General features: G+C 41.5%; 1 protein-coding gene and 1 long non-coding RNA gene across 2 annotated transcripts in view; one reads left to right on the top strand and one right to left on the bottom strand.

Moving 5' to 3' along the window:
• STK17A (serine/threonine kinase 17a) overlaps positions 1–10,862 on the bottom strand; it is a 68,260-nt gene extending 57,398 nt beyond the window's left edge. Inside the window, exon 1 of the mRNA XM_029589549.1 lies at positions 10,767–10,862. Coding sequence (XP_029445409.1) covers positions 10,767–10,831 — 65 coding nt within the window. The 5' untranslated portion in view covers positions 10,832–10,862. The remainder of the gene's footprint in view (positions 1–10,766) is intronic.
• LOC115084554 lies at positions 4,818–8,756 on the top strand. The gene is made up of 2 exons (XR_003854593.1): positions 4,818–6,484; positions 8,198–8,756. It is a non-coding gene; the product is annotated as an uncharacterized LOC115084554 (long non-coding RNA).
• Positions 10,863–14,762: the final 3,900 nt, after the last annotated feature.

The following is a 14,762-nucleotide window of genomic DNA, read 5'->3' as shown; positions in this document are numbered from 1 at the left end:
TCCAGTTCCATGGAACCTCAACATAGTTCTGGAACAGCTCATGCTTTTTCCATTTGAATCCATGGACTCAGCGCACATTAAATACCTCACATGGAAGGTGGTATTCCTGGTTGCAGTAACATCAGCACGAAGAGTTAGTGAGTTACAGGCTTTGTCCATTATCCTCCATACCTGCAACTTCATCACCAGAAGGTAGTTCTCCGAACTCACCTGTCCTTCCTACCGAAAGTAGTTACCCCATTCCATCTCACTTTTTTCCCTAAACCACACACAAACGATAGGGAAAAACTACCGCACACACTAGATTGTAAAAGAGCTTTAACACACTACAAAGAAAGGACAAACTCGGACTCCCGTGTTTCTCAACTCTTTGTCTCCTTCGACCTGAAGGGACCTGCGAAGATAGGGCAAGCAATACTGCAATCTCTATCCTCCAAATACATGGTGACTGCCACAATGTCAAAGATCACGTACAAACACACATATCATAAATGACGTGATTGGGAGCTTGGGACTCCCATGACAGCATGGCTAATTCAGCCCTGCTATCGACGGGAAAAAGCAAGTTTGCTTACCGTAAACGATGTTTCCGTAGATAGCAGGATGAATTAGCCATGCTGACCCACCCTCCTCCCTGGCAGTCACCAGGTCTTCGACTACAATGAAGCTTAATCACAGACTGAGGAGATTCCGTTACTTTCCTGCGCGGGAACACACGCACAGCCGCAGAGAGCAAAGCTCTGTTTTCTGCTTTGACAAGCTCCGCTTCCCGGGCCTGAATGACAGATCCCATGATAGCATGGCTAATTCATCCTGCTATCTACGGAAACATTGTTTACGGTAAGCAAACTTGCTTTTATTGTTTCTAATTTGAATACTCTCTCTCAAGAAATACAGAATTTTTTTTTATAACATTTATACCCTTTCTATTACATAAGACTGGGTTCAGTTAAACAAGGGCATCATGGTAAGAATTTGTAATTATTATTATACATGAGGTTCACAAACTTTTCCTCAGTAATATCTCTAGTCACAATGTGAATGTGTAACTTACTAACAGTGAGACGTTAGATCAACTGCTGATCAGGAAACACGCATACTGTTACTTGATAATGTTAGCATACTTTTCATCTCAACATTTCTAAAGCATGATGCAATCATTAAACCAAACAGCATTTTTTGCTAGTTTGTGGGTCTGTACTGTGACCTACTTCTATCTAACTATGCAGATTAGTGCATATGAGGATGTACCTACTGGAATGGGGTTTATACACCTCATAGAAGTGGAATTTTGAGCTTCAGTAAGAGATATTTTATTCAAGTAGTGTGTGTGTGTGTGTTTGCCATAGCAGTCCACTCAGATATATAGAAATAAAAGTCAAGTTGCAGAGGACACCTTTTACTAGGCTAAAATGATACATTTTGACTATAGTATGCTATCTTCAGAGAGCTATACTACTTTCAATAGGTTGACAAACAGTGCACTTTCATGGAGTTTACATTTTTCAAGAAAGTGGTTTCCCTATCCATAAATAATGGTGATCCCAGAAAAAGGAAATGACAACTAAGGCAAAGCTTCACAGTAGCTCTGACATAGGTACTGTTGACATTTGAAACAGGAATATTCTACTTACTATGAGACTTAACACATTCATCCAATGTTTATTCTAGATCCTCAGAATTGACCACTGCAAATTCTCTTTGTATGGTATTGGGTTTTTTTGGAAAGTAAAAATGACAAATCGAAATTTTGTCTGGAATTCAAATTAAATCTTATAATCAGAGCAACAATTGGAATTTTAGAGCAAGTCACCCAACAGTTATACAGATATGAGATGATAACTTGCAATGAAATACAAAATCTTAGTTCAGATTAGTTTCTCTACTTTGTTAGCAAACAATATTCCCATTAATTTAAAATAAATGAGAATAGCACAACACATTAACATCTTTTCAATACATATTAACCTTAACTCTTTTGCATTTTGCAAGTTATATAAATTATAACAAAAAGCTGATATTACATGATTTGCAGTGAGGGCCAACCTAAAGAAGAGACACAGAAATGGACTTTAGTTTTCCAGAAAGATGTAGGCCGCTGAGTCACTTTTTCTTATCATATGATGTCATTATTTGTCCTTGACAAATCTTTCAACTAAATATTTTTCTAACTCTTGAGTTTGGACAAATTGAGGACATAAGTCTCACAACTAGCAGAATATGACTTTATACACATTGCTGAAGTACAAGTGCCACATGAAAACTCAACATTAATCGAATTTGATGGTGAACTACTTTTCTAGCTAGGCAATCCACTGGATTTTTGCCCCCATGTCTCTCAGAATATAAAACCTTCAAGGTTTTAGGCTTTACTTCTAACTGCTAATGTATTACTTAGATTTTTACTGGTAGTCACCATCCAGTCCTCCTGTATTATGGAATGAAAGTTTCTATCAGCTAGACAGTTTAAGTCAATGTCTTAATACTAGCCAGACCAGAGACATTGTTATTCCAAAAGTCAAGCCTGGGGGGCTGTCTTTCAGAAGTATGCAATTGACAGTCTTGCAGCATGCAAGAAGTGGACCACCAATTTTTCTGAAAAGAAAAGAGAGTAAACAGTCTCAGAACATAAGAACATGCCATACTGGGTCAGACCAAGGGTCCATCAAGCCCAGCATCCTGTTTCCAACAGTGGCCAATCCAGGTCATAAGAACCTGGCAAGTACCCAAAAACTAAGACTATTCCATGCTATTGTTGCTAGTAATAGGCTATTTTCTAAGTCAACTTAATTAATAGCAGGTTATGGACTTCTCCTCCAAGAACTTATCCAATCCTTTTTTAAACCCAGCTACACTAACTGCACTAACCACATACTCGGGCAACAAATTCCAGAGTTTAATTGTGCGTTGAGTGAAAAAAAACTTTCTCCGATTAGTTTTAAATGTGTCTGCCACATGCTAACTTCATGGAGTGCCCCCTAGTCTTTCTATTATCTGAAAGAGTAAACCGATTCACATCTATCTGTTCTAGACCTCTCATGATTTTAAACACCTCTATCATATCCTCCCTCAGATGTCTCTTCTCCAAGCTGAAATGTCCTAACCTCTTTAAGTCTTTCCTCATAGGGGAGCTGTTCCATTCCCCTTATTTTGGTCGCCCTTGTCTGTACCTTCTCCATCGCAATTATATCTTTTTTGAGATGCGGCAACCAGAATTGTACACAGTATTCCAGGTGCGGTCTCACCATGGAGCGATACAGAGGCATTATGACATTTTCCGTTTTATTCACCATTCCCTTCCTAATAATTCCCAACATTGTTTGCTTTGACTGCCACAGCACACTGAACCGACGATTTCAATAGCTATCCACTATGATGCCTAGATCTCTTTCTTGGGTGGTAGCACCTAATATGGAACCTAACATTGTGTAACTAACTATAGCATCACCTTGCACTTATCCACATTAAATATCATCTGCCATTTCAATGCCCAATTTTCCAGTCTCACAAGGTCTTCCTGCAATTTATCACAATCTGCTTGAGATTTAACTACTCTGAACAATTTTGTATCTGCAAATTTGATTACCTCACTGGTCTTATTTCTTTCCAGATCATTTATAAATATATTGAAAAGTAAGGGTCTCAATACAGATCTCTAAGGCACTCTACTGCCCACTCCCTTCCACTGAGAAAATTGTCCATTTAATCCTATTCTCTGTTTCCTGTCTTTTAGCCAGTTTGCAATCCACGAAAGGACATCGCCACCTACCCCATGACTTTTTACTATTCCTAGAAGCCTCTCATGAGGAACTTTGTCAAATGTATACTACATCTACCGGTTCACCTTTATCCACATGTTTATTAACCCCTTCAAAAAAGTGAAGCAGATTTGTGAGGCAAGACTTGCCTTGAGTAACGCCATGCTGACTTTGTTCCATTAAACCATGTCTTTCTATACATTCTGTGATTTTGATATTTAGAACACTTTCCACTATTTTCTCTGGCACTGAAGTCAGGCTAACCAGTCTGTAGTTTCCTGGATCGCCCCTGGAGCCCTTTTTAAATAAGCCCAATAAGCAAATAAAAGAGCTGTGACACTGATAGCAGTAACAGAAAATGTTTCCTTTCCAACATTATTCCAAGAAGACTCCTACAAAGTTACAGTGCTACCACATACATGTTACTCCTGGGGGAATTCTGCGCAAAAAGAATGTAAAATTCTGCACGCTTTATATTGGTCAAAATAACACAATTTACATGACAGTCCTTAATTACATTTTAAATTAATACAGAAAAGGAGCCGTGACTTCTGTTCTCGTTCCCTTCGCCCTCCCCTCCCATTTTCCCCATCCCGTAAATGACTGCACACGTTACACCGTAATTTGGAATTAAGCAGCCGCAGCTTTTATTTACTTATTAACCATTAATATGAAATCAACAGCATGAACAACTTCACCCCATCTGGGCCAATCCTTTCCGGTTCCACCACTTTCCCGGGACGGCTGAGAAGGGACATAATAGACGTTTATAAAAATCACGAGTGGGGTGGAACAGGTCAATAAAATAATTTACCCTTTCAAACAATACTAAAACAAGGGGGGGGGGGGGCAATCCATGAAACTAACAACCAGCAGAGTTAAAACAAATGTTAGAAAAATATTTTTTTTCACTCAGTGCACAAACTGAGGTCATGGCCATGACGAAAGCAGGGTTGAAAAGAGGTATGGCCAAGTTCCTGGAGTAAAAGTCCAAAAAACATTAGCCATGTAGACTAAAGAAAGCTTTTGCTATCCCAGGAGTAAAAGGAAATAGGTCAACTTCATAGGATCTGTCAGGTACTTCCAACTCAGACTGGCCACTGTCAGAGACAGAACTGCTCTGCTTGATGGACCTTGGTCTCACCTAGCATTGCATTTATTATCTTCTTCTATTAGGATAGATCAAGAAGCTGGGATGGGGGAAAGGAGAGTGTTTAATAAGGAGGGAGATTCTGGAAAGAAGATAAAGGTAGGAAGGTTCCAGGATCTACAAGAATAGAATCTGAGATAAAGAGAGGAAGGATCCAAATTGTTGGATTGGGGGGCATTAATACATTAATTGCATTTTTCTCTAGATTGGACAAAAAATTTTTTTTGCATCATAATACAGATTGCCTTTCAATAGGTGTCATCTATGTTATACATGCGGTTTATGTTATGTTGGAAAAACAAAGAGATCATTGAAGACACGGCTAATTGAGCATCGCTCTTGCATTAATACACAAAAAATTACTGCTCAGATGGTCACTCACTGCCTCAATTTATCACACACCTTCGAGGAATTAAGAGTTTGTGTTGGAACAGTTAATTCCATCATGGCGGGGAGGCAATTTTCATAAAAGGCTTCTTCAAGCTGAACAGAGATGGATTCATAGATTGGACACAGTTCATCCGCGGGGTCTCAACAATAATTTGGAATACAATGTATTTCTTTGATTTCACTACAGTTGTTCTTTTATTCCACCATAGGTTTTATTTGATTCGTTCACTGTCTCCAAGCTATACACAACAATAATATGATCTGTATGCAGATGGTTTTTAATTCTTTTTTCTGATAGCGTCTGGTTTCTATAGCGATAGAGAACGTTGGATGACGTCATCACGCCCGCAAAAGCGCAGGCTATTTCATTTTCAACAGTGGATGATCGCGGTCTCTAGCCCGGCATTATTGCAGAAGAATTCCTGGAGACATCGCGTCCTGTTGCAAAGAGGTGGAGATACCGTTGCAAGTTAAGTACACTTCTGTTTACAATTATCAGATGTTTTAGCATGACTGCCTGTTCTTTCTTTAGAGTTTAACTTTGGAATATCTGACTCCTGAAGAAGCAGCCCAACAGCTGCGAAACACGACCGCTGTCGGGTCATTTTTTCACCATCGAAGTTGGGCTACATATACCTGTACCGGCAATAAAAAAAGATGCCGATGCTGTGAATTGCTAGTGAAGAGTAATTTAAGAAGACTACAATAATTGAATTAGACTTTAATTGAAAAATATTGAAAAATAGTAAAAAAGAACAAATATAAACAAAAAATAGGAGGTGCACATGCTATTCAGCACCGGATGGTATATGTCTCAAATACAGGCTGCAGATGATCGAAAAGACCGGACTGCTCAGTGAGGTTTCCTGAGCACGTTGACTTTGGCTTGCTGATGCAGTCCTGTTTCTGAATATATTATGAATTGTTCACATGCAGTTATGACAACATGCGATTGAATATAATAAGATTTATTGGCAAATGGTAATACTTAAGATAGGTGGCGATACCTTTTGTATTGATACTACTAAAAATGTTAACAGTCAAAGTGGATTTACAAATTCAATCTACCCCTGAGGAAGCTGTTTGGCGAAACACCGGAAAGGAAAGGCTAAAGAGATAAGGGCTGTTCAGCCTGGAGAAGAGGTGGCTGAGGAAGATCTACAACATCATGAGATGACTAGAATGGGTAAATGTTAATCAGTTGTTTATTCTTTCTTTCATATAATAGAAGGCCTAGAGGAGACTCCATGAAGTTAGCAACTAGCAGGTTTAAAACAAATCGGAGAAAATTCGCACTCAATGCACAATTAAGTTCTGGAATTCGTTACCAGAGGATGTAGTTAAGGCAGTTAGCTTTGCTGGGTTTAAAAAAGGTTTTGACAAATTCCTAGAGAAGTCTATAAACTATTAGTCAAGCTGACTTAGGGAATAGCTACCGATTATCGGCATTAGTAGTATGGAATCTTTTTATTGGTTTGGATACTTGACAAGTACTTGTATCCTGGATTGGCCATTGCTGGAAACAGGATGCTGAGCTTGATGGACCCCTGGTCTGAGCCAGTATGGCAACTTATGTTCTTATGAAAGGGTACTGGATGCAAGGATCAGCCTACCAGTGGAGGTGACAAAAGTAGTAAAGAAATTTAAGGAATAGTGTCCCTTGTGCAAGAGAGGGAGGCTGGGGATCAGTAGGGCCTGTGACATTATGGGGTGGAGGGGCAGGCTGCATGGACCTGATGCTCCTCGTCTGCTGTTATATTCTATCAGGTCAATCCAGTAACGAGTGGTAGGAAGAGCTGCGTTAGTGCCCGGCGCACCCGTGGTTGCCGCACGCATAGTCCAGCTCACCTACCGCTTGATCCTGTATGTAAATAGCTTGCAAATGCAAGCTGCATCTAAGAAGCGTCCGTGAAGCGTTAGGCCCGCGCAACCCATTTTACTGTATAGAGCGCTATACAGTAACCTGGGAGCGCGGGCCTAACGCTTCATGGACACGCTGGTATCTGTCATTTCAAATGTCATTTCACTCTTTTCGCGTCTTGCTTCAGGAGAAGGGGAGACAGGACTGGCAATCCCGAGCGTAGGATTGCCAGTCCTCTCCCTTGCAACTTTTTTTTCGCTTTTTTTTCACTTTTGTTGCTTCGGGAGGAGGGGAGAGGACTGGGGCTGCCCCGGAGACCAGCACCCATGGACGCGGCCAGGGCAGGTGAGCGGGGGCTGGGGGAAAGTTTGCCGGCTACCCTTACCCCTGCCTCTAATGCAGGGGTAAGGGTAGGCGGTAAGTTAGCAGGTTAAACGCGCGGCAAAACGGCAGGGTAAAAAAGCGATAGTCGGGGCGCTATCTAAGCCCCAAAAGTACCCAAGTTTAGAAGTCACAATTTACACACACACATGCTCAATTCATACACTGAATGCAACGTCTATGATGTTATCCCCAATACAGATCAATCAGATCAGTATAAATTATTATCTGTATTACTTCCCAGAATGAGAGAAAATTGCTAATGCTGTAATTTACAAAATAATCCCATAAGACAACTTTATTATGCAACAATTATATAGAAAATATTTTTAAAAAAGTTAAAAAAAAGTTAAAGGTAATTTTGCTCACAATAAAATTGATGCACTTGTAAAAAAAAAAAAAAATAAATAAATATAAAAAATGGTGATCAGACCATGGAAAACTATACAGCCAGGGATAGATCGCAGATGTTGCCAAGTAACCCCTGCAACCCAAGTGAGAGATCTAGGAGTCCAAATCGATGAAAATTTTACAATGAAAATCCACATAAGCAAACTGATTAGATCTGGTTTCCCCTACTGAACACAACAGATTTTAGAACTGTTTTACAATCCCTCATTTTCTCAAACCTTGACTACTGTAATTCCTTGCTTCTAGGTCTTCCGACTAATCACTTAAGACTCCTGCAACTTCTACAAAATGCTGCAGCAAGACTATTATCTGGAACAAGAAAATTTGACCACATCATCCCAATTCTGATGGCTCTGCATTGGCTTCCTGTTCAGTCAAGAACATATTATAAAGTTCTAACAATAATACACAACAACATTAAAATGAACAATAACAATCTACTAGGAATAACATTTAAACCTCACATCCCACGACGAACTCTCAGATCACAGAACAAAGACCTCCTAGAAATTCCAGACTTAAGAGGCTCTCATCTAACACTAACTAGAGATAGAGTGATCTCAATCGCCGACCCAAAACTGTGGAATTCCATGCCAGAAGAACTTTGAACACTAATGGATAAAAAGAAATTCAAAAGCGACTTAAAAACCTGGCTATTCAAAAATGACTCAGATAACATTAATGATTCTTGAACAATATCCCCCTCCCTTCGCTAACCCTTTATTCCAGCTCCATTTCTGCGTTAGAAGTCTACCTTTGTATTACTTCCATTTCTATGAATGTCTATCCTCCTTGTAACACTCATTTTATTTATGAATGTTTTACCTGTAAACCGTTATGAATTAGTGATTCTCACATAGAATGATAGTATATAAAACATAAATAAATAAATATGAAAGTTACAATAAATATTTTACATACTGTGATGAGCATTATATTCCCCTGGCAAATGCAAGAAGGTGGGCTACCTGGGAGGCGGATCCAGTATGTAAAAGAAATCAGAATAGGAGTCAAACTCCAACTCTTACAAGACACAGGGATTCTGGAGGGAGAGGAGCTTCCCAGGGTTTACCCTATTGAGAGGATGAAGAGCCTGAGCATGGTAGGAGAAAGATGAGTGCTTGTCAGAAGAAGGGGCAGGGCAGGACCAAGAAGATTGTTTATTCAAACCAGATGGAGAGACAAAAAGAGATGGAGATCGAGGTGGTGAGCAGCTCTGAGGAAGAGCTTGAGCCAATGGACAACTGGCTCCCATAGCTGTGATACTGTTACTATTACCCTGGAAGGACCAGGGTAACAGTAAGTAACAGAGACTTAACCAGGGGTATCCAGAGGATTCCAGCCAGATTGTGACTAGGGAGTGGCCGGTGGTGCAAACCCACAACAATACATAAAACTGTTTCTTTTCGATATCTCACTTAGCCATTTGACATAAGTGATCTTCAAGGCAAATAACTTAGGGTCGAGATCTACTAAGAGTTTGCCTCCATTTTGTTTCTATGAGACAGATGCTTAATACATAACACCATAGATGCTATGAAAATCACAATTTCACAGACAGTAAGATAACTTCCTTATCTTTAGAACTGAAGGAAACAGAACTGAAACCATAATAAAAATAACTTGTATCAGTGCTGTATATCTGTCAGCATATAGATATTTGCTCTAACCCAGTATCTGATTTTCTCTAGCTTTTTCAAGATTTGAAACTGGCAATTTATAAAAACCCTAACATTTTCTGCTTTTAAGCTGTTATACATTAGTAACCATTTTTCTTCCCCAAATATGAGCTAGTGTGATGGCAGACTGTATATGGTTGTAAAAGAAACAAACCCAGAGCAGTGCAGTATTTTCACCCTTATGGGTACAAAACAGCCCTCATCATATATGTTAGAACATATGTTGTTGGGTTTTTAAGTGCTACTCTTGGTGGTCTACAATACTTGGGAACTTTTGGATTGTATTCAGTGACCCCAATTTGATGAAAAGACCCACAAATGATTAGCCTAGCAGAGAAAAGGATCAGAACTACAATCCAAATTGTTTCCATTATATTAAATAGAAAGCAAGACCTCTAGTGCAGAATGCTATGTTTTTACAAAGTATTTCACTCAGTCACCTAGGCCCCATGATAATCTGTTTTGTAGGTTCAGGTCGCCAAAAGATTTGCGTTATATATTCAGCTTGGGAATGCATTTACCAGTACATGCATTAGGAAAAACAAAAAAATAGTGTAAACATGTGGACAACCTTTAGGACACAAACAAGGCCTATTTAATTAAAAACCAAACACCCATTTGATCCTAATTTCTGAAAATCAAAAACATGAAGGTGGCAAATCTCTAAGTGTAACACAAATATGCTAATTATTCTTAATTAGCCCACAACAATTGAGACTACTAACATTAAGGTATGAACACTAAATATTTACAAAAAGTAATTCATAAAGAGGGTACAAAACCATAAATAAACAATAATGCAATGTCTAGGAGATCTCACCAACAGCTGTTTTCTATTATTTACATTATAGCATAGAATGTGCAAGTTGAGTAAACTTTTTCTATTGCACATTTGACCAGAGGATAGCCCCCTCCATGTCTGTGCCGATATTATGTCAACTTTTATTTATTTTTTTAACAATTCAATTATAAAAGGCAGTTTATATTAAAGTATTCCAGTGACAGTTCTTTTCTGAGTAACAAAACTTGAATACAATTATCCAAGAAGAACAGGAACTACTTAAGAGAAAAATATAGTGTAAGCCTTAGAATTGTAGGTATACGGCCCCTACTTTACAAAAAAATAAGATACATACTGCATAAGAATACCCCAAGTCAAAAGCAGAAATTGTTCCACAATTAACAAGAAAGCACGATCCATGCTGAAAATTGCATTTGTGTTTATACTTGCTGTCCTTGAGCATATTCCTAAGGTGAAAGGGAAAACAAAGAAGCTGTCATCTAAGTGTGGTAGGAAGATCAGATTAGAGCTCTCTCAAATACTGCAGTGACCATATGGGAATATATCAAATGCTTCTAGGTTTTTCTCTTTTCACACTAAAATCAGTTTTTATATTTGTTCTTTTCTCTCATGTGTTACTGTTCTCTGACTATCATTACGTGCACATAACCCCCCCAACATAAATTGATATTTAAAAAACACAATGGAATCACTTGTTTAATCTGCATTTATCCCTGTAAAAGTGTGCCACTGTATAATAAAAGTATGCTCTTCAACTGTCTAAAATATAAGCAGCACCTAAAACACACTTTATCGACAAACTTGCCCATGCTATATTGTGAAAGTGCAATACACAGAAATACCTTGCACATAACTGAAAATGCTACTTTTCATCTGCTATGGAAATTCTTCCAACAGTTCCCTTTTAATTTCCCAGTTTTACTGGGATCAAAACCAGCTGAAAGGCTATTAAGAAATGACACATGAACTGTAAATAATAGTCTACATTGCCGTCAGAAACAGTTTTCGGTGGAAAGAAGTCTTGGATAGTGTCACGAGATTGGAAAGGCAGAGCGAGAGATTCAGGGGCAACTTTATCATGAATTTCTTGTCAGAAAGGGCAGCGGCTATACAGAACAGCTTCCCAATGATAAAAACAAGTGCTAACAGAATCTAAGGAGGAATGAGACAAGCACAGAGAGTGCGAGCAAGGGCAACGACGGGAATCCAGGAGTATATGCAGCACTACGATACGGTATATAGGTGAAAACTGGGCAGACTAGATGGGTCGCGCAGATCACCGTCTAGTCTTATAATAATCACAAATGATGCAAACATCAGATGAAGTAAAACACAGAAGCCCTAGGATCTTGCTCTTCATTAACGCCCTTCCACTCAGAAGGAAAGTCAAACAAGCTGCCCCTTATATTTTTTTTAACTGGACTAGCTCAATACAACTTGGCTGCTGATCCTTTCTTCTCTACATACTTGCAAGGATCAGCCTGACCGATACAACCATCGGCTTTAGCTTTAATAATGGCTTTCCGCAACAAAACCAACAACCAGCGGAGCACTAAAGGGGGCTAAATCCCTCTTTTTCAATAGATCGAGGTTTTAGCGTGGCCACCACCGGTGGCAGGAGTTAAGAAATAAAGGTGACGGAGTGCAAAAGCGACCCAGGGGTTAGTGTCTCCCAATGGGACTGTTTTGGAACGAGCTTACTCTAGAAACCAGGGTACGTTAGCTACGATCTCAGTCCCCAAATTTTACTGCTGGCGACCCCCATTCACCAGTTGCAAGGGGCTAAAGAGAGCCTCCTGCTGGGGGGGCTCATAAGAATCTAACAAGTACCGGCAGCATAAGAAGCTCCTCTCGATCAAGCCGGGTCTGGCTTTCCTGCATTTCCGCACCCCCCCCCCCACCCCCACTCCCCGCTTACCTGCCCAGCTCGTGCCCGGGGCTGAGGGGTGTAGCGGCTGCGGAAGGGCTCGCTGCGGATCGGGCTCCCGATGTGGCGCAGCAGCCCCGGGCGGGAGGCGGCCCGGCCGCGGCTCTCCTCGGGGACCATTGCTGTCCCCCCCGGCGCCGCCGCCGCCGACCGAGGACTAAAACGGAACTTAAAACAATAATAAAGCACCGGTCCCGAAAAATAACTCCCTCCCCCTAAAAAAATATATATAAGTAAAAAAAAAAAAATATATATATATATCTTGCTAAAATGAACGTTTGCTTTAATTTCCAGTCACGAAGTTCCCGCCGGCTGTGGTGGGCTGAGAGAGGAAATGGCTTGGGCTGCTCCTCGCTGAGACTCCGCGCTGTCGCCGCTGCCTCCTCCTCGCACGCTCGCCCCCCGGAAACTAACGGATCCCCCCCCCCCCAGTCTCGTGCCCGCCCTCACGCGCCAAAGACGCCCGCTTGCCTTCTACTACTGAACCCAAACCGCGGCGCTTCCGCCCCGGGAAACTGCCACAAGCACACAGGCCCACGCTCAGAGCTGATTGGCCAGGCCTGACGCACGGCCCCTCCCCGTCCCTGCCCGGCTCCTCCCTCCCCCCCCCACTTCAGCTACCCTCGCTCAAGAGACCGTCGCCACGCCCCCGCGAATGACCCCGCCTTCTCCGCCTGTTGCCCCGGTTACGGCGAACAGCCATTGACGCGTCAGCCAGCCACGCAGAAGAGAGGGAGGGGAGAGGAACGAGTCGTGCCCGGGACGAATTCGTGTAACTTATAAGGGCCACAAACCAGTCTGGTTTTCAGGATATCCCTAATGAATATGCATGGAAGAGATTTGCATGCACTCTGCCTCAGTTGTATGCAAATCTATGTCATGCATATTCATTAGGATATCCTAAAACCTCGACAGGTTTGTGGCCCTCGAGGACTGGAATTGCCCACCCCTTTGCTGGTAGTTTTAGGAGGACAGGAATCGTGGTTTAGCTTCGAGTCTGGTTGCAGTAGGTTTAGGAAGGTCCAGGTGACCAGTGCCATTAGGATTGCTAGCTTCTGGGGTGGTGGAAGAGTATTTGGCACCGGAGGCAAACCTTGGGTCATGCCCCCACTTCACCCTCCCTCTCTGCCAACTTACCTACTGGCGGCAGATACAGCGCTGCCTACCGGCAACAGTGACTTCAGCACAGCAGTTTCTTTGGCAGTACTGGCCCTGGCACAGCACCCCTTTGGGTCTCAGACTGCCAGGATTATGGTTCCCCCCTCCAATGTTGATGCTCTAGGCTAGGAGACTGCCTAATTTGTGAAGCAGCGGTACTGGTTATCTTACACAGATCAACCCAAACAGGATGATCGAGTCTCCGTTTTACCCCATGTTATTGGTGGTAATTTTATCCCATTACATCCATGAGGTTCCAAGGCTTGTCCTTTTTCCCAAGTGCTTTCCTGTTTATTTGCTGTTATCCTGTTTCACAGTACACTGCTTCCACAGCATCTTGCCTGTTTCTGTTACTAATGCTGTGTTCATGATTTACTTTGCATAGTTTCTGTGTTTACTATTATTCTGCCAACTGGTGGTCAGACTGCATGTTCATAGCTTCTCTTAAATTCAGTACAGCTGGCTCTAAAGGGTTAACTGTGATTGAAAGTAGGGGTGCCTGGGAGATTTTTTACTTCAGGGCTATTTTTCATCCCTGGACAGGACCGAATCAGCAGCTAAACTGGCCAACCCCACATAATTATTTTCATTTTACCTATCCTTATTTCTGTGAACCAGAATACGCTACCAGCTCTTCAGTCTGTGTACAGTAAGAGTTGGAGTTGAAGAAGCGGCTTCCTGTGTCTGTGAAGAAAGACAGTTAAACTATCTGTTCATAGGAAACACATAGCAGAGATAGAATAGATGTCTCATGTTCTTAGTGAAATCAAAACTACAATTTCATGCAGGTCATGGGGCAAAGCTAGAATTAGATCAGACTGTTTAGTTGACATGGATGAGGTAGCAACCCCAAGTACTGGTGACCACACTGTGGCCCAGGACATGTGCGATGCAATAATTGTGTTCACAGGTGTACCAGTTAAGGTTGACAACTTAAAAGAAAAACAAAAGGCCTCCTGCCCCTTCTCATAACCATAACCCCTGCCCTTTTAAAACCAACACCTCCATGCCTGGCCCATGGAGTCTTTCTTACCAAAGTAGGGGCCAATATGAGGCCCAGTCACAGCAGCAGTGAGGTATAAAGATGCAGTGGCCAGGGATTGAGTCAACATAACACTACTCCCCTCCCACAGCAGCAGTTCCCCTAGTAGATGTGGCTGCACTTCCCTGATCCTGCATTCAATGTCTATGGGCTTCTCTTCTTTTGGCACCAATTGCTGCAGTTTAAGAGTCTGTAAGTGCATG

Source organism: Rhinatrema bivittatum, chromosome 2 (assembly GCF_901001135.1).
Source record: "Rhinatrema bivittatum chromosome 2, aRhiBiv1.1, whole genome shotgun sequence".
In the NCBI taxonomy this organism is placed as follows: Eukaryota; Metazoa; Chordata; class Amphibia; order Gymnophiona; family Rhinatrematidae; genus Rhinatrema; species Rhinatrema bivittatum.
The sequence above is the reverse complement of the archived record's forward strand: the minus strand, read 5'-3'. Positions and strand labels throughout refer to the sequence as shown.